The sequence below is a fragment of the Fusarium coffeatum genome (assembly GCF_003316985.1).
Source record: "Fusarium coffeatum strain FIESC_28 chromosome Unknown BRIP53273_contig_21, whole genome shotgun sequence".
Classification (NCBI taxonomy): Eukaryota; Fungi; Ascomycota; class Sordariomycetes; order Hypocreales; family Nectriaceae; genus Fusarium; species Fusarium coffeatum.
In genome coordinates this window covers 153,452-172,208 of record NW_022157819.1, presented here as the reverse complement: position 1 = coordinate 172,208, position 18,757 = coordinate 153,452, and the positions used below count along the sequence as shown (strand labels likewise).

General features: G+C 47.6%; 6 protein-coding genes across 6 annotated transcripts; 4 read left to right on the top strand and 2 right to left on the bottom strand.

The window, feature by feature from the left end:
- Positions 1-300: 300 nt before the first annotated feature.
- Positions 301-2,425, top strand: FIESC28_00763 (uncharacterized protein; the record flags this gene model as incomplete). Its single annotated transcript, XM_031154914.1, has 5 exons — positions 301-467; positions 521-1,477; positions 1,525-1,856; positions 1,908-2,284; positions 2,399-2,425. 5 exons carry the CDS (start codon positions 301-303, stop codon positions 2,423-2,425), a joined length of 1,860 nt encoding a protein of 619 aa, XP_031021060.1.
- A 581-nt stretch (positions 2,426-3,006) lies between these two features.
- Positions 3,007-7,130, bottom strand: FIESC28_00762 (uncharacterized protein; the record flags this gene model as incomplete). Its single annotated transcript, XM_031154913.1, has 5 exons — positions 3,007-4,840; positions 5,371-5,383; positions 5,430-5,759; positions 5,814-6,012; positions 6,432-7,130. 5 exons carry the CDS (start codon positions 7,128-7,130, stop codon positions 3,007-3,009), a joined length of 3,075 nt encoding a protein of 1,024 aa, XP_031021059.1.
- A 1,153-nt stretch (positions 7,131-8,283) lies between these two features.
- FIESC28_00761 (uncharacterized protein) lies at positions 8,284-9,564 on the top strand (the record flags this gene model as incomplete). The annotated part of the gene is made up of 1 exon (XM_031154912.1): positions 8,284-9,564. One exon carries the CDS (start codon positions 8,284-8,286, stop codon positions 9,562-9,564), a length of 1,281 nt encoding a protein of 426 aa, XP_031021058.1.
- Positions 9,565-9,911: 347 nt separating this feature from the next.
- FIESC28_00760 (uncharacterized protein) lies at positions 9,912-11,648 on the top strand (the record flags this gene model as incomplete). Its single annotated transcript, XM_031154911.1, has 1 exon — positions 9,912-11,648. The coding sequence occupies one exon, from the start codon at positions 9,912-9,914 to the stop codon at positions 11,646-11,648; it is 1,737 nt and encodes a 578-aa protein (XP_031021057.1).
- A 2,999-nt stretch (positions 11,649-14,647) lies between these two features.
- Positions 14,648-16,460, bottom strand: FIESC28_00759 (uncharacterized protein; the record flags this gene model as incomplete). Its single annotated transcript, XM_031154910.1, has 8 exons — positions 14,648-14,778; positions 14,829-14,895; positions 14,941-15,070; positions 15,118-15,841; positions 15,886-16,008; positions 16,053-16,181; positions 16,229-16,338; positions 16,384-16,460. 8 exons carry the CDS (start codon positions 16,458-16,460, stop codon positions 14,648-14,650), a joined length of 1,491 nt encoding a protein of 496 aa, XP_031021056.1.
- A 435-nt stretch (positions 16,461-16,895) lies between these two features.
- FIESC28_00758 (uncharacterized protein) lies at positions 16,896-18,708 on the top strand (the record flags this gene model as incomplete). The annotated part of the gene is made up of 6 exons (XM_031154909.1): positions 16,896-16,967; positions 17,012-17,565; positions 17,615-17,885; positions 17,942-18,224; positions 18,271-18,505; positions 18,552-18,708. The coding sequence occupies 6 exons, from the start codon at positions 16,896-16,898 to the stop codon at positions 18,706-18,708; spliced, it is 1,572 nt and encodes a 523-aa protein (XP_031021055.1).
- Between the last annotated feature and the right edge of the window lie 49 nt (positions 18,709-18,757).

The following is an 18,757-nucleotide window of genomic DNA, read 5'->3' as shown; positions in this document are numbered from 1 at the left end:
ATGGGGAAGTGACTGGATTGACTTTTGGAACCATGCGGGTGTATATCGATACCGTCTATCGACAGAAAGCAGAATGACCATGAGCACCAAAGCAACCAGCCGTTAAAATAGAACGGAGGTCATGAGGGCGATGACTATGAGCTTGATGACCATCTTGGCCTGCTGCATGGCAGGCTGCGACTCGGTGAGCTTACAGAAGGGTGTACGGTGGCTGAGGCTTCATTTTCAGGCGTGGTGCGCGGCGGCGCAGGGAAATTTCTAAAGGCTGGTAATATCAAAGAATATCGACAAACTTGAAACATGCGGTCTTCAGGCGAAGGCCTACCTAATTCCCCGAGATGCGGACCAGTCCTTCATTCGGCTGTTGGAGACCACAAAGCTCTCTTCGCAAGGGAACAGACGTTTCAAAGTGACAGAACAAAACTTGACACGACTTGGAAAGATGTAACTCTGTTCAAAATTGGCGGGTAAGTAGTCTCTCCTCAGACAGCACAATTATAATTTCAAGTCTAATGCACAGAGCTGGTAGAGTATTATCGGAGACAGAAAATACTACGATCGAGTTCAGTGTCGAAATCGCTTGTGTCCTGTGTTACATCAAAGGAACAGCCCAAGCCACACTAAAAGTACCAGGAGATGGAAACGTGATCGACCGTTTCATCGACTACAAGAAATCAATCGGTGATACCATCGATAATATCACAACGGAAGCTTTCGGGCCCCTTCAAAAGCAACTTACCAAAGGTGCTGAAAAGCTCGACAATGCTAAAGAGGTCCTGGAGGACCAAGTAGAAAAGATTGCGGATAAAGTAGGGGACAAGGTTATCGAGGTTCTTGAGATAGACTCAGATGCCATTAAGATTGTCGTTGACAAGGTGGTTGGCACGGTAAAGGACTTCATGACCGATATGACTAAAGAGGCCAAAGAAGTAGCGACAAATCTCGAAAGATATTTTGAAGATATCACAGACAGTGTCGTGGAGAGAATCAGAAGGATCCTCGAGGGAAGCCAACCTCTTTTTGACGCCTTGGACGACTTGCAGGAAAAGATCACAAATGTGACTGGTCAAATAGTTACGTTGTTCAAAGACGGCGCCAAGGAAATTTCCTCCGCACTCATGGAAGCATTTCACCTTGACTCATTTGAGTTCCCAACCATTGATATCGACTTCAACCTCCCAGAGATTGAACCTATTCCAGATCTATCTATGAGCTTTGTGCTGGAGGATTTCGAATTATATCTGGAACTGGAAGTTACTCTTGCAGCAAGTGCGACATACACGATGTCACTATTCAGATCATCCTCTTCGCTGGGAATCGCCTTGCCGGAGGCCTACGCCGGTGCAGTCGTGGCGATTGATCTTGTTCTTACAGCTGAAGTCGAGGTTCAGCTTCAAGGTGGCTTTCATCTCAAGGTTGACGACAGCATGGTGGTTGACATCGGCATGTTCTCAGCGAACATCTCGGAACCTGATTTGTAAGTATACCCCCAACAATTCAACCGCAACTTACTGATTTGTACAGCCCTGGCGGTCAGTTTGAGTTTCTACCTGTAGCCGTAACTTCCGGCAGTGGAAAGGTCACGGGCGCGCTGCGCATAGAACTGAAAGCAGGACTGGAGCTACAGAATCATACGATGAGCATCTTCGGCAAACCCCAGGAATTCGGTGCTGGCGGTGAAGTGAGCGTCTTCGCCAACGTCGCTCAATTCGAGGCGGAAATTAGTGTGGGTGATGATAACGGATGCCAGCTTGGGCTCGGCTTCGAGTTCAACGTTGAAGCTGCCGCTGGGGCAACACTGGCGTTGAATGACCATGCATGGGGGCCAATGCCTGAGACATCATTTTCGATGTATGGTACGAAGACGGAAAGCCTTTGCCAAATGACTTCCACTTCCACGATTTCAGCCACTACATCTGCTGTAACAGTCACGACGGACGAAGCTCAAGGACGAGGTGCGTTGTTTTTGGAAGGCTCTATCGTTACAACAACAATCTCGTCGACGGTCATCTACTCGGGTGTGTCATGCAAATCAACTGGCATGATTAATTGTCCTGCGTCTCTCCAGACTACTGCGACATCTTCGTCAGTCATGACTCACGTCACTACGGTACCTTCAGGCGAGACCCCTAAATTCCCGGCCCAGTCCTCGAGTGTGAAAAAGGTGCAGAGTCCCGTTCCCTTTGGAGCAAATGCGCAATATGCTGCAGCCGCTGGACCATCTTCATCGCGATCTTTCTTCGACCGCGAGACAGGTGGTGTTTCAAACAAGATCATTGTGGGGGTGAGTATCGGTTTGGGAGTGCCGGTGCTGACGTTTGTTGTCGTCTTCTTGTGGTTAGTAAAAGAGGCCTAATAATTCAGTGTCGACAAGGTGTGCTAACTCGATTACTTTCAGGTGGCTGCGCAGACACAACCAACGTAAGAACGCAGAAGCAAGGAGCCCGCAATAAATAACTGTCAACAATGGTATGCGACTGTTTGTTCTTCAACAAGACATAAGCCAGTAGGGAAATTTTTATACTCATTTCACGGCTGCTTGTAGAACCGAATTCAGCTGTATTGTGGACTCGGGCCCTCCAAGGCCTCGAATAGCAACAAGCATACATCAATAAAATCTCTCGATGGAAAAGTTTGTTCTTTTTGATATGAAGAGAAAACGCGAAGTAATACGATGGAGGACTGCTAGGTTACTAGTTATGAATAGGTTTGACCAATACGGAAGTAATCGGATTCATGTAGGCCTATATTCATACTGTCTACGGACAGCAGAGTGATAAAGGTTACACGACCACCACAGAAGTAAGCAATAACTATAATATAACGCATTATAAAGCATATGAACGTATGACCCCACACAGCAATGACTTCTTTCCATGGTCCGTTTATAATCTGACATCTCGTTCCGTATGATACCCAAGCCTGCATATTGCGTCACGACCTATTGTCTCATTGCTGTTAGTTAAAGCTTCAGAAGCTATATCAGATATGAATTAGAATCCATACTTATCTGATTACTGCGTTTGAATTCAGACCGAGGTCGAAATGTATCAACATGGATGAATCAGTGGTTGTGAACCCATGTTCCGCTTGTTGAACATACAGCAGACCTTCTGGTGAGTCGTTATTCCTCCTCTCAGCATAGTCAGGATCGCTTAGTATCCTCTCAAAAGTTTGAAAGGCCTCCTGAGGAAGAGATTTCCCCATGCCAAGATCATTTATCTCTGGCTCTGATAGAAAGCATGCGAGCTCGCAGTAGTGCCATCTAGGTATAAGATAAGAACCCTGATTTGTAGTGGTGACAACGAAAACAATCATTTCTGGCCCTCGCGTCGTGGTAAACTCAGCAATGGTGGCTCCGAGGAAACCTGAGTTCTTTTGACTCATCCTTTGTAGCCAGTTGGGACCGGGTACCTGGTCGTGACTGGTAGGGCATATCACAAGTATGCTGTCAGCATGGGAGAACCGATCAGGCGGAAACGTTCGTATTTCACCAAACTTGCTTCTTGCGGAGTCGCAGCCTGCCAGACCAAAAGATAGCAATGCACCTGCCGTACATTGACTTTGGCTAGTAATCGCTCTTGCCCTCGTGCTCTCTGTATCGGCACGCTGTACTGGAATGTACATGTCTGTAGGTGGCCTACCCTGATGGTGCGCTACGGCTAGCGGAATAGGAACGTCCAGATATGAAGTTCGAGTATAGATCTCAGTACGGGATTGTCTTCCAGCACGAATTAGTCTTCTTAGGGCTATGCCAACATTTCTGTCCGTCCCGGCCAGCTCGACATTGAGAACAGCAATGTAAATGTCCGGGGACCAGCATTGTATTACAGGAAGCCGAATGGAGAGACCTGAATTAGCAACCGCGTACGGAGATGGCTCTCTACCGATCCTATGACGTTTATAGGACGAGGCGTCTAGGAAGCTATGTGGTCGAGAGGCAAGAAGGCTGCCTTGGCTCTCACTGGTAGCCCATGACCAGCAAAATAGTGAGTGATCGTCTGAGGTTTTTAGAATCTCCTCTTGAAGCCGCAAGAAGGCTCTGGACCCTTCACCGTACATGAGGGGCATGTGGATACCAAATATACCCAACATACAGTATGCCATGTCCTCAATCCTTGTTGTCTCGCGACGGGATAGCCAGGACATCCTTTCAGCTACCGATGCTTCATGACACACCTGGGTTCGAACTTCTGACCAGTCTTCTCGAGTGGTGGTCACTGGCTTTTGGTCGGCGCAGAGATACCTTATACCTATGCCTGTAGCCTCGGCAATGTCGTGCATAAGAGTAGACCTTGTCCCAATACATGACCAGTCAGCTGCGTAAAAGACAACGTACCCAGGGGCAAGGAGCTCCTGCAGTGTCCATCCCCTCTTGAACCAGCGACTTTGCCGGAACTCTTCCGAATAAGACAACGGTTTGAAAGTCGGAACATTTGAAAGATAGGCGTAACAAACATCGGCTTTGCTGTACCAGGCGAACATCGAGTTGATAGCTTCTGTGAGCTCAGCCGAGCTGGATTTATCGATGCAATTGGTGTCGATCCATATATAAGAGTAGTCATCATTTCTGGCTTGTTCACAGGCCTCGATGACCTTGGTGAATCCCGATTTCTGGAGCACCGACGCTGAATCTATCCAATCTTGAAACGTGACCTCGTCCTGCCCCCAAGTATGTGAAAGAATTGCGTACTTTGGAACTTTCCTTCCATAGAACTCCTCGAAAGCTCGCGTGTGGGTATTGATGAGTCTCATTCTGTTACCAAGGGGTGTACAAATCTCTCGCTCAGTGGAGGGGATCCAGGTGATGAGGGATAAAAAGTAGCTCTCTCTTGCGGGGCTGCCAATGGTTTTTAGCTTAGGTATGTGATCAACTATTGCATATTGGCTATGATAGATAGTATATGTTTAATATGTAATTAACAGGGTATATAAATCTAGTTGACTAATTACGAGAGGACATAGTCTTGGGGTATAGAAACAAAATTTCTTATAATCAAAGAAAAAGGACATTGTCTATTGTATAAACTCTTGATGATATTGTAATGGCGGCTGTGACGTATCAATCCTCAAGCAACAGGCCGAATTGTAAATAGTTGAGTATAATCAAGTCATTATCTGAGGCTAACTGTCTGAACTTCATGCCAGAGGGCGCTTGCATCTAGACTATCTAAGAACAGATTAGTTAAAGAATCTCAAGCTGGAGAGGAGCTATGAAACGTGGAACCGACCTTGATGGCTCATTGTAAGGATAACGATACCATGATATCTGTTTATTGCCTGTAAAATGATCGAGGCCCTTGATGTACCCGCCAAAGTGTGTTCTTTCTGATAACCAATGAAAGGATCGCAATCTTTCAAATGAATTACTTGAAGTCATTAGCTAAGCACAAAGTTGGTGTCTGAAAAGGCCGGAATTGCAAACATACCTGCATCCCACAAACCACCGCGATAGAACGCTTCTTCGATATTATTCTCCACTTGTTCAGGCTCTACACCTATTTCATGAGGTGCTAATTGATATAAGGGCTTCTTGGCTGATTCGGCGAGGGCCGCAGCTGCGACCGTGCGGCTAATTTTTGGCCCACTATGAAGCTGTATCACCCTGCCCTGGCCCTGACCGGCTTCGACATCTTTGGATGTCTTTTTCTCGAGTTGAAGCGAACTTAGGTTGTCATTGACTTCTTGCCAAAGGATCGGTATATTAAACACATCCTCGTCCCAGGCTACATCAGCCGCGTAATCTATTGAAAGTTTTCCTACAAAGCCGTTATCAGCGTAGTCTCTCGTCAGTCAGATTTGGGTTAACCAACGCCACTTCTTGTCGTGGAAACCGAAACCGTAAGTTATCGGTGGCAGTAGAAGGGCAAAGGTTCCAGCAGGAGGTGAGTTTGACTCGGTGGCCTTTAATGGAAGGCACGCTCCAACGTGCTCAATGGCCGTGTTCGCAAGGATATTTGGCTTGTGGAAACGACGATAAGTGTCGATATCGACCATATACCGACCATTTTCCTGTTCAGTAGAGTCAGCATATGATCCGGTAATACATAGACATCAATTACCATGCGGTAATCGAGAACCCCGCGTGGGGCACTGTAATGAACTAATCTCGGTTTTCGTAGTTGCCAACAAAACTCCCCACGTTTTCTCAGGCGATGCTCAAGTTGTTGATCGAGTTTTAGAGGAAAGATATGGAGAGACCTTATTGGGACTGTGTCCAAGTCTGAAACATGCTTTGGCCAGGGTATGATGACAGTCTTTTTGTGCATTGCAAAGCAGCCATCGAAGTTCCACGTTTCGCACTCAAGCCTTATCGGATTCGAACCAGCGAGAGGAGGATATCTTGAAACCATGGCGATGTGATGGCCGTCTTCAACAGTGACCAGTATCTCTCTTGGCCCAAATAGTTTGTGAAAATGTTTCCTGCTTACAAGCCCATCATTAAAAAGCTTCTCGGCTTCTTGATATTCGTGGCCAAAGTTTTCATCCAGGTATTCAAGAAGGAGGTCGATGTGCTGACTTTGAAATTCTGGTAGTTGGGGAACATGGTCCCGAAGTAGGCTGCGAGTGTGACAGCGATGAAAGTATGGTGCCACCATGTTGTGTTCTCGATTCCAGCCCAGTAACGATGACTTGTCCAAGGAATCGTGTCTAGTATCTGCCTCCTTTACTGCTTCTATCCCGTTGTTCAAATTGGTCGATACGATCTCCATATACTCTCTTTCCGCTACAGCATCAAAAGCATCGATTGGTAAGAGATAAGTTCGGAAAGTCCGATCAGGTGGCAAAGAGTCCACCGATGTCTCTCGTAAGGCATCAAATAATGCGGTGTGGTATTCAAGGCAGTTGTAGGTGCGGTGTATGATGAAAGAAATATCAGCATCCTTTTTGGCACGTAGCTGGGCTTCTTCATCTGGCATTTGACCCCTGAGGCGGCTAGCGTTGTTGTCGCCAGCAAACAGACGTGGAACGTCTCGATAAAGAGAAATGTGAGGATGATTAGAATGATCTGGGGTTGATCCAGGACATTCCACCCGGTGGATAATCATGTATCGTGGTATTGTAGCATTGGGCTGTGTAGAGATAGCCTCAACGCCACTCGTCAAGCTTTCCATGCTATTTCCGGCCATTTCGCGATGGAGAAAGATGTTTTGTTTCTTATTATGAAGTCAGACCTAGAACCATCGTAGGCAACCAGACATTGTGAGGCGACAAATCACATTACGCCACGTCAAGACAGAGAGGGGATCCTGGAGTCTGTCATGCAGGTTGCTCATTAATGTTAATATGCAACAAGCAATTAACCAACAACATATTGCATTAGACGAGTTGAAGTAAATGACGTAGCCTAGAGCACGTGGAACTAATACGCTGATAACTTTTCTTAAGTCTTGACAAGGCCATTGCAGATTAGCCCAAGCAATGAGTTGCTACTGCGCGATGTGGTCAGGACCTGCAAGCCTTAAAACCTGTACCGTTCTAGGGCGTTCTGCTTGCGAAAACATTTTTCTTGGAGGCTGCCAAGCAAAGACGTTTGTTCTTTCAATGGAAAAAGATCGCGTTCAATACAGCGAGCCAGGCCACTGTTCACTAAGCGATATCAAAATTTCCAAAAAAACGAGATACAGCAGATGCTGCTCCCATGATAATTTAATCGGCATCGTCGACCCGGTTAACATCTCGTCTTTGACTGTCAGCACGGGAATTAAGGATGTTGACGTTAAGGAAATTCCCTGCGCTAAAGATAATTTAGGGTAGGACTGTCGGTAGTTACAGAGCAATCCCCGTTATTACCGTCAACATCCTCCACAATAGCTCGGGGCAGCCCCACAAAGAATCGGCAGAGTAAAGGCCAAATCGGTGGATGCTTGGACCACCCATTTTGCCGCCACGCGTCTCTCGTCCCCATTCTTCGAATCCCAATTCTCCTCCGGTACAGTCATTTCTTTCTCTGTTAGATTTCCCATCATACTCATTCTCGCCTATTCGCTCGGGACAGCCCCACGCCACAGCTAGCGCAAATGGGGCAGCATGTTAGGACCGGGTGCCGGACCTGCAAGTACGTTTGTCTAACTCATCTTGTCATAGAAGCCACTGACCTTGACTTTGGATAGAGCCCGCAAATTAAAGTGCGATGAGGTAAAGCCGTCATGTCGGCGATGCACGTCTTCGCGCCGTGTATGCGGTGGTTACGAGGATCAGTCCGGCCTTACATGGTACAGACCTACCCAACTAGCCGCACGAAACCAAAAAGAGGGCAGGGCTTTCCAGTTCTTTACCAAAATGGCCGGTCCAGTCTTGTCGGGTTCAACAGACTCTTATTTCTGGACACATCTGGTCATGCAGTTCAGCCACTTCGAGCCTACTGTCCGCCACGCCGTTTTGTCGATTAGTTCGCTCTACGAGGAATTCGCTAGGGGTTCGAGGATTACGCGCCAGATATGCGGTAGCACGTTTGCAATTGGTCACTACAACGCTGCTATTCAACAGGTCAAGTCGTTGGGTGACGAGCAGCTGATTCTGTTGCTTTGCGTCCTCTTTATCTGCATTGAGTATCTGCAGGGAGATATTTATTCCGCTCTCCAGCACTGTAGGCACGGCATCATGATTCTAAACGACTCCGGTTGTCCAGGTTGGGCGCGACACCACCTTGTCCCCATATTTCGTCGCTTAAGCCTTATACCGTTCTTCTTCGGCGGTATGCAGTCCATGCGCCTACCGAAACTCATTGGCCTTGATGAGGCTGTGCCTCAAGAGTTTACTAATATTGCAGAGGCTCAGTCCTTCATTGACAACCTCATGTTTCGAGCGATGGAGTGTATTCTGGACGGGTATGATAACCAGAGGCCTACTCTTATCGCACTATTGGATGAGTGGGAGTTGAAAGCCAGGAACCTGGAGCATATCATTCCTGCTTCCTCCGCCACAAAAAAGTATGCTTTCTACGGTATGCAGATCAAGCATAGAGTCACGAGCATATACATTCACAAACCACACAAGGCGACAGAGATGTGGTACGATCAGCATCTGGACGACTTCCGAAACATCGTAGATTTGGCAAGAAAAGCTGCAGCTGCATGGAACATTGCTCAACAAGAACACGTCCCAGACAGTAGCTTCACTTTCGAGATGGGTCTATTACCCCTGACTTTCTTCGCTGTCATGAAATGCCGGAATCTCAAGATCCGTACCGAAGCTTTGTCATTGGTACCGAGACTCGGTCCAGCTAAAGAGGGCCTTTTCGACGTAGGCACTCTATATAGAGTTGGCAGACGTCAGATCGAACTCGAACACGACATCTTGTTAGACGACAGCAAAATGAGTTTCAAACAGGCAGATGAAACTTTACCTCCGGAAGAACAACGTTTCTTCACTGTACAAGTCAAGCAGGAGTTAGAAGTCATATCTGATCCGGATGGTCGCATTTGTTACAAGAGACAGGTTCATTTCTTGAGAAGAGACCATGGCGGTGGGGTATTCGCGAGGGAAGAATACATCAATGACGACAAACCTAAAGGGTGCAATCTACATATTCCGCCAATGCGAAGCGCGTTGCGAATGTAGCATGAACAAGGTAATAAAGGATCACGTCTCATTTTGGACAGGCCATCTATGCGGCCCAGTATTGTGTCAATTCCGCCGACATCTCATGATTAGCTCTTCTAGGTCTCCACTTCGTGAACCGTCACCCCCAAACTTCGCCACTAGGTAGTTATTAAGGCCAGTGGGGCTATCCCGAAGCTGAGATCGCATTCGTAATCCCGGGGTCGAGTGCATGGGATGTGGGATGCTAGATTCCCGATTTCATATTTATAAGACATGAACTTGATCTGTAAAGCGAACTTGTCTAACTAAGAAACTGTTGTTCCTTTCTTTGCAACACTTCACTCAACTATCTTGGGGCGGTTATCATGTGGTCGACTTTCGCAGGCGCTGTACTCTTTGCAGCAGCCGTTCACGCTGCTACCTTGAGCGACATATGCTCGAAGGACTATGTCAAATCAGCACTTCCTGCCGACAATTCTCTATCCGGCATCACCATTAACCCGAATTCAGTTCACACGTCACTGGTCTCGAATGCTACCTTCCAGTCTGAATGGTACCCCACCGCCAGCGCTGACTACTGCAACCTCACTTTCGCCTACTCACACAATGGTATTCCCGATGACGTTGTTCATGTTTCCTATTGGCTCCCTGCTCCTAGCAAGTCCCAGAACCGCTACGTCTCTACTGGTGGAGGCGGACTTGCTATCAACTCGGGAAGCCAGTATGCCCCCTCTGGGCTCATAGTCGGTGCTGTCTCCGGACTCACTGATGGAGGATTTGGATCATTCGACACGCAGTGGGATGAAGTCTTCCTCCTGGCCAACGGTACCATCAACTGGCAGTCAGTCTACATGTTCGGCTACCAAGCCCATCATGAACTTGCTCTGCTTGGCAAGGAGCTGGCAAGGAACGTGTACAATGTTTCCAAGAGCGAGAAGGTCTATTCTTACTACCGAGGTTGCTCAGAGGGTGGTCGTGAAGGCTGGAGTCAAGTCCAGCGCTTTGCAGATCAGTTTGATGGTGCTGCTATTGGAGCACCAGCCTTCCGCTACGGTCAGCAGCAAGTCAACCACTTGTTTGGCAATCTTGTCGAGCAGACCTTGGACTACTACCCTCCTTCGTGCGAGCTGGACAAAATCCTGAACTTGACTATTGCTGCTTGTGATGGTTTGGACGGTAGACATGACGCTGTTGTATCGCGCTCTGATCTCTGCAAGCTCCACTTCAACCTCAACACCACGATCGGAGAGTCTTACTCTTGCACTGCATCGGGCTCTCAAGGTGGTCCAGGAGCGCTTCGGGCTCGACAGTTTGCTCAGCCATCTACTCCTGCTCAGAAGGGCATGGTCACGGAAGAGGGTGTTGCTGTGGTTCAACAGTTCCTCAACGGCCTCCATGATTCTAAGGGACGTCGCGTCTATCTCAATTACCAGCCCGGATCAAGCTTCTCGGATCTTGCAACCTACTACGATGAAGAGACCGAGACCTGGGGCCTGAGTATCAGCGGTCTTGGCGGTGAGTGGGTTGCCCGCTACCTCCAACTCCAAAACACCAGCACGCTCTCCACCCTCGACAAGGTCACCTACGACACGCTCAAGGAGTGGATGATCTACGGCCAGAACAAGTACACCGATTCTCTCCAGACCACTTACCCTGATCTAAGCGACTTCCAATCTGCGGGTGGAAAGGTGATTCACGTCCACGGGAAATCAGATGATTCAATCCCGGCTGGCTCATCGGTACACTACTACGACTCTGTCCGCAGTGTCATGTTTGCAGATAAGAGCTACAATGAAAGCATTGCTGCCCTCGATGATTTTTATCGGCTGTACCTTGTTCCTGGTGGAGCACACTGCGGTAGCAATTCTAACCAGCCGAACGGTGGTTGGCCGCAGACCACTTTGCAGACTGTTATTGAATGGGTCGAGAGTGGGGTTGCGCCTGAGACTCTGGATGGACATGGTGGTATTGAGACTATCTGCCGCTGGCCTCTTCGCCCGTTGTGGTCTGGCAATGGAACTTCACTGGACTGCGTTTATGACCAGCATTCCATTGACAGCTGGATATATGACTTTGATGCATATAAATTGCCCCTTTACTGAGCCTGTTTTATCATCAATGTTTATGTTCTCGTATCATGCCGTTTCTATTCAATAAAATGAACATATGGTTTAAACTCAGCACTTTGCAGCCTATTGATTGGTGACGCTGAAGGCGATCGAGAACCTGGTTTATCACTGCTACTTGGCTAATCTTTACCTGTCAACTAGTGCGACTTATTGATTGTAAATCCGAACCAGGGGGGTTAGGAGGGATGGCTATGTGTGCATGCGGAATTTTGGTGGGATGCCATGTTCATAGGTCAGATGGCCGGAACTTGGGATTCGGCGAACTGTGTGACGACCTTGTGGCGCCTTCTAAGCAAAAAAATTAATCACGTTTCTTTATCGCCGTTGGCTCTCATACGGCCGCAGCCAGTACTGATAATTAAATACACAAGGAAATGGATTAATGATTGACTGTATGAAACGAGGACGGCCATGGAAAGATTACATCGGTCGTAGGGAAATCATAGAAGAAGCATAATCCCACAAGCCAACGTTTAATGAAAAGTTGATGATGATCATCAGGAGGCCTATCCACCAACGATGACAACTTGACTTCAAGTGACACATGGTGGTCCAGATCATTGGTACCACGGTCTTGATACCCGCGCTTAAGAGGTCTCGAAGCGGTGAAAGCAAACTTTGGTCTTCTTTCTCTCTTCCCGTAATGGTCGCACCTGTGTGGTTTATCTTCAAGGCCGCTATTTTTAGCAACATCGGCGTCCCAGATAAATACAGCAGTGCACGGATTGTTGTTTCTCTGAGAGCTCCAAATTCGTGCTAGTCTCAGTGGCTTTCCTTTTTTGATCGCCTCAACCAGCTCTTTTACCATGATACGCATGTACCATCTAGAAAACGTTTCTTTCTCCCAGTTTCCATCTGGCCTGGTGCGATCATAGTTCAAAAGCCTCTCAACATGCCGAGCGAGAGTTGCCTCATTCAAACTCTTCAATTCAGCAACCAGCCAGGCGAGGTGCTGTTGTTCGTCCTCATTAAAAGAGCAAAGCTTTTCCTGTGCCTCTGGCAATGGAAGTCGAAATCTTGAGGTATCAATGATTCTGCCCAATTTCCAAAGATGACCTTTTGTCTTGATGCCAATTGGTGTAATTTTAACGTCAACAAACCGACAGCCTTTATTGAAAGTAAGATCGGGCTGACTCTTTGGAGGGCAAAACCCGTCGAATGCTTGCTTTTTCAAGAACTCGGGTAGGGTTTCTTCGAGCAACGAGGAACGGTCCTTTAGAGGCTCATTTCGAATAATCTCTCCGTTAAGGATATACATCGCTAGCGTCGATATACTGAGGCTCTTTGGCTTTTCCATTTGCTTATAGTTTATGAGAGTGTCGTATTGGCAACAATTAGCAATGATTGCCAGTTTATCCCATGGTTCACCCAGCCTTCGTCTCTGTATGTCATCAATGACTGTGGGGGTCATAGGCATGGTTCTCTTTAATAAGATTGTATATGCCCCTACCGCTCCCAGGATTTGTTCCGTGCGATATAACACATCGTCTCGTGGTATTTCGTCGCGGATCGCAAGGCAGAGGTCGGTACTGGTTTTGCTGAAAGTGGCGGCCTTGATACAGATCTCATTTGGAACATTTGAGAAACGCCCATAGTACTGTTTCTTTGCCTCCAAGAACGGAGAATGTCGGATGAGTAGTGTCATTTTTCTCCGTCCTCGATAACTTTCCTGGAATATCCATCCCCTGGTCCACCAACGATCTTTCGTTATTCTACTCAATAAATCCAATGCTTGCAGAACCTTCTCATGTTCTGTTGTTTTGAGTTCCTTGATAAGCTTTCCGCTAACGATTCCATTTAATAGATCAAGTTCATGCTCCCACTCGATTGGCGTTCCGAGTAAGGACAGGGGATGGTTACTCTGACTGTAGACCAGATCCATAGTCTCAAGTGCGCGCTGTTTCTCGTTGCATCTCCTGTGGGGACATGTATCGTTCGTGTTGCAGGCCCATTGCCTGACACAATGTCTGTCGATCCAAAGATTTCGAAGACTTCGTGCTCGCATAAACGAAAGCACACGGTCAAAAACGCAGTCTCGAACTGGCGATGGAAGGAATCGACGGCGTTCGTCTCTAGTTTGCACAAGGTACTTCCCCTTCTCCGGGCTTTCGTGCTCAGAGTTGTCCCAAGTGTAAGACAGGGCGATATAGTCTTTTTCCTTGAAGGCATTGATCTTGTCGCGTATGAGTCTAAGCTTCTTACGTGGGTTCCGATGGATCTGGAGGCACTCTAGCTCCCAGATAAAACTTAAGCATTTCACCGCGGGTAGTTGGTGTCCTTCAATCTCCTCGAGAAGTGAGGCAATTGACTTTCCACGGCCTTTGACAGTGTTGCTCAGGGGGATGTTCAAGTCGTCTTCTTGCATTGTATTGAAAAGATAACCTTTGACGGAAGTGTATGTTAGGTCAATGGTAAATGTTCAGAATAGTTTCTGTTACCCATTATCTGAACTATTTAAGCTAAGGCATCGGTGACCTGGGCGTCATTGCCGCCTAATCTAGGACTGTCTTCACTTACCCCGCACGGAGTAATCTAGACATGATTGGAGCGATGTTGTCAGCCAAAATGGTGGTTCATCTCCAATAGCCATACGCTACGTGACAAGGACGATGCAGGACTGGAGTGGTGCACAGCCTGGTCGGGAGCTGCAAGCTGCACACCATCTTAATGAGAACAGGCAGAAATTCATGCTAACCGATGTATTACCTTTGCTGGTGGCGATAATGAGCAGCTGTTGTGATAAGAAATGTCAATGCCTCAGTGGTGCTAATACAGGTAATGTTTTGTAACTTATAAAGTTAATATTATAATAGGTACCATAAAAGATATTCTCCTTCCAGCAGGTTAGTTATTAAACATTTCCTCGTTAACATCAACATGTTCTTTTGACACATAAAGATGGAGAACGAGACCACAAAGCTGAGGAGCCTTGGATTTGTGTGCAGTGGAACACTCAATCGCGTCCAGGGTATCTACTGCTGAAAAACGCGGCTATCGCGTCTTTCCATAACATCAACACCAGCCTTCTCCGAAAACCTTACATCTTCCTCATGTACAATCTTGACATCACCAAAGATCTCATCAATTTCCTCGAGAGATTTGCCTAATAAGGTCAACATGGTGCGCTACGGTCACAAAATGGGGCGGACTTACCTCGGGTTTCGGGATACACGAAGAAAAAGATAATTGCACAGAGTGCATTTGTCAGGATAAAGAGGATCTAAGAATGTCAGTGTGGGATGTCATAGCCGAGTGGGTAACTAACATAATATTTCCAGCCGACCCCAGCCAGGGCAATTGGCGAGCATTGTGTGATGATCAAACTAATCGAGTAATGAACAACTTGCACCAGAGCATTCGCCTTGGCTCGAAGCTCAGTCGTGAAAACCTCAGGACTGTCTCAATTAGCACAATCCATACGGACGTTGACTAATAAACTTACGGAATGATCCAAGTCATCGGTCCCAGCAAAGCAGAGTAATTCGCCGAAACAGCAAAAATACACGCAATCAAACCCCTCTGTGCCGCAGCATTTGTAGGTTGACCAGGAATAGCCGGGAACTTGGCTGCCAGGATGGTAATGATCAGGTAACAAACCGAAAGAAGGGAAGAGCTGATGACCAGAATCTTCTTTCGCCCAATCTTATCCACGAAGAACAGCGAGATAAAGCATGCGACGGGCGCAACAGATCCGTAGAGGCCACTGACAAGAAGCTGACGATCTTCGTTGAATTGCAGCGTTGCGTAGATAGCGGTCTGATAATACTGTACGAATGATATGCCGGACAACATAGCCGCCGCCCAAACAAAAGAACCCACAAAAAGTCTCTTTCTGAATGAAGGTGTCTTCAGTAAATCGCCCCAAGAAAGACGACCTTGGGCTTGCTGCTCTTCAGAAATGTTAACTTGAATAACCGTGAACTCCGTACGACACCATTCCTCATTGGTGCCGTCAAAGTGATAGTTTCGAAAGGCCTTCTCGGCTTCATCATGACGGCCTTTCAGACATAGCCATCTGGGCGATTCGCTGAGGAACAAAACACCGACGCCAAGGACGAGAGCGGGGATACTTTGGATTGCGAATCCGAGACGCCATTGATTGGGGTTCTCCCATTTCCCTTCTGCGACGCCGATCCAGAGGGCTACGAAGAAGCCCCAGGCGGTCACTGGAAGGTCAGCATAGAAGGGTTATTTGGGGTGGTGGACGTACTCATTTGGTTAACGGCTGTGACTTTGGCACGTTCGTGGGTCTTCGCAATTTCTGCCCCGAAGACTGGGGATACGCCTGTGATTGTACCGACCGCGAAACCAACCAACATGCGACCGATGATAACTAAATCGTCAATAATGAACGACCCTGAGACCGAGATGACTTACGCATAGCAACATGTGCCGCTCCAGCCATGATAGCACCACCGATGACACCCCAAATACATCCAAAAGCAATAGCCTTCCGACGACCAAGCCTGTCACTTGTGATGCCAACCGAAGCACTTCCAAGCCATGCTGTCACTGATTAGCATCTGTACCCTAGAGATAACGTTCTTGCTTACCTCCTGCTTGGTACATAGATACGATCGCTCCTCTCAAAGGCGGAGGCGGATTCCCGAAGTATCGGACAAAAGTCCCCAGTGCCAAACTGGGCGTTATGATACCCGAATCACTAATCCTTTAGCATACATTCATTTCAACGAACGTAGTGACTTACAAGCCATAGAGGAAACCTCCAATTCCTAGGAAAATGGAGGTTAAGAATGGTTTACTCAGCCAAGCGTCACTTTTCATCTTGTCTTCACTGTATTTCCGATGAACCAAGAAGAGAAAATCGTCGTATCATGCATCCTCTTTATCTTCCTTCGGGAAAACATTGTCCGAAGACAAGGATGTTAAACGAGCGTGGGGTCCCCGCGTCGAAGGAACGTTGACTTTACCGTTTGCCGTTTAGGATGCGGGGTTGTGGGAATAAGCTGCTCGGTTGCAACTGCCAAGCATCCCTAGGGCGTGATTGAGAGCCATTAGACCGTCGTTAAGAGTCCTTAGACTGTAATTGAGAGTCATTGGATCGCTATTGGGTGTTTTAGTATGATTCATGACGCGGGGGTGGCTTTTTCCCTCGGCAAATAGAGGTGGCAGTTGGAAATGCATGGATCCAACGGGTTTATTACCGGGTGACAGCAGACACATCTTTTACTCCTGGTCAATGCTTTCGTAACCGACACAATGGTTGTCAAAATTCTCATTTACGCCGCTGTTGCGGTCGGTCTAGCATATCTAGTCCTCAACTTCCCAAGAGTATGTTCGCCCCACGCAGATGATCCATCTACTGACATTTTCAGCTTCAACAAGAATACAAACTCTACTCCCACAGACACCACCTTCCCCCCGGCCCCAAAACCATAAAAACAGGCATAAAAAAACCATGGCTCTGGTTCCAAGCGCTCTCCCAACAATACGGCGACGTAGTCTACCTCCAGCTCGGTCCCACACCAACCATAATTCTTGGCTCAGCCCAAGCAGCATGGGATCTCCTCGAAAAGCGCGGCGCGGTATTTTCATCACGACCACGCTTCATCATGGGCGGCGAACTTCTTTCGAGTGGCATGAGAGGTCTTATGGCACCGTATAATTCGTATTGGAGACGCTGGAGAAAGCTTTTGCATAGTGGGTTTATGCAGAGGCAGAGTGAGAGCTATAGACCTGTTCAGAGTCTTGAGAGTAAGGTTTTGATGTTTGAGCTTTTGAAGGATCCGAGAGGGTTTAGGGTGCACTTGGAGAGGTATGCTGCTAGTGTTATTGTGACGGTTACTTATGGAAGGAGAGTCGAAGACGTCAGAAGCGACATTGTCGTTAAGAGAAATGCCGAGGCTATGGAGCGTTTGACGATGGTCAAGTACGTCCCCCGTCCCCATCACCATCACGACCCTCACTGACGATACCAGTATCCCTGGCAAATACGCCGTCGAACGGTATCCCGCACTCAAATACGTCCCCAGCTTCTTCGCACCTTGGAAGAAGCAAGTCCTGCAACAGCGCGAAAAGGATATTCAGCTATACACCGAACTTATGAACGAAGTGCGCGAAAAGGTAGCGAAGGGTACTGCGCCGACATGTTTCGCAAAACATCTTCTCGAAGAACAACATAATCTCGGAATGACGGATCTAGAAATTGCTTATACGGCTGGTTCACCCTTTGGTGCCGGTGTCGAAACCGTAGGTCACCCTTCCCAATCATGAATCACTTATCTACACAGTACTGATTATGCTAGTCTGCCGGATCATTAGCCAGCTTCCTTCTCGCCTGCGTCAAATTCGGACCTCAGTTCATTCCCAAAGCTCGAGAAGAACTCGATCGCGTTATCGGAAGTGATCGTCTTCCCACTTTTGATGATCTGCCGAAGCTGGAGTATGTCAGGGCTATTGCTTCTGAGACTCTGAGGTGGAGACCTGTTGCTGTGCTTGGTGGAACACCACATGCTAGTACGGCGGATTATGTGTACAAGGGGATGTTTATTCCCAAGGGGAGCACGATTATTGCTCCTCTCTGGACACGTGAGTATTTTGTATCTTCTTTGGAAAAGGTTACTAATGGCGACAGTTCATCTCAACGAGTCGGATTTCCCTCAACCTCACGAGTTCAGGCCTGAACGTTTCATGGAAGAACGTGACTACCCCGGCACTTTGGGACACAGCGCCTTTGGCTGGGGTCGACGTATTTGTCCAGGTATGCATCTCGGTAATGCGTCTGTGACACTTAACATTGCGCGTATCCTTTGGGGTTTTGATGTCAAGCCCGAGAAGGATGAGAAGGGTCAGGATATCGAGGTTGATATGTAAGTTATTGCAACGCGAGTCGATGTGGGTACTAACGATTGGTAGATTTGCCTACTCTGAGGGCTTCAACTCAATCCCTTTGCCGTTTCCTTGCTCGATCACGCCGCGGTCGGAAAGGCATGCTGAGGTTATCGGGAGGGAGCATGGGAGTGCTTTGGAGGAGTTGGTTGAGTATACTGCTATTACGAGCAAGGTATCTTGAAGGTCGAGAAATGCTGTGCCACACATTATTGCAGATCAACTGTTCACTT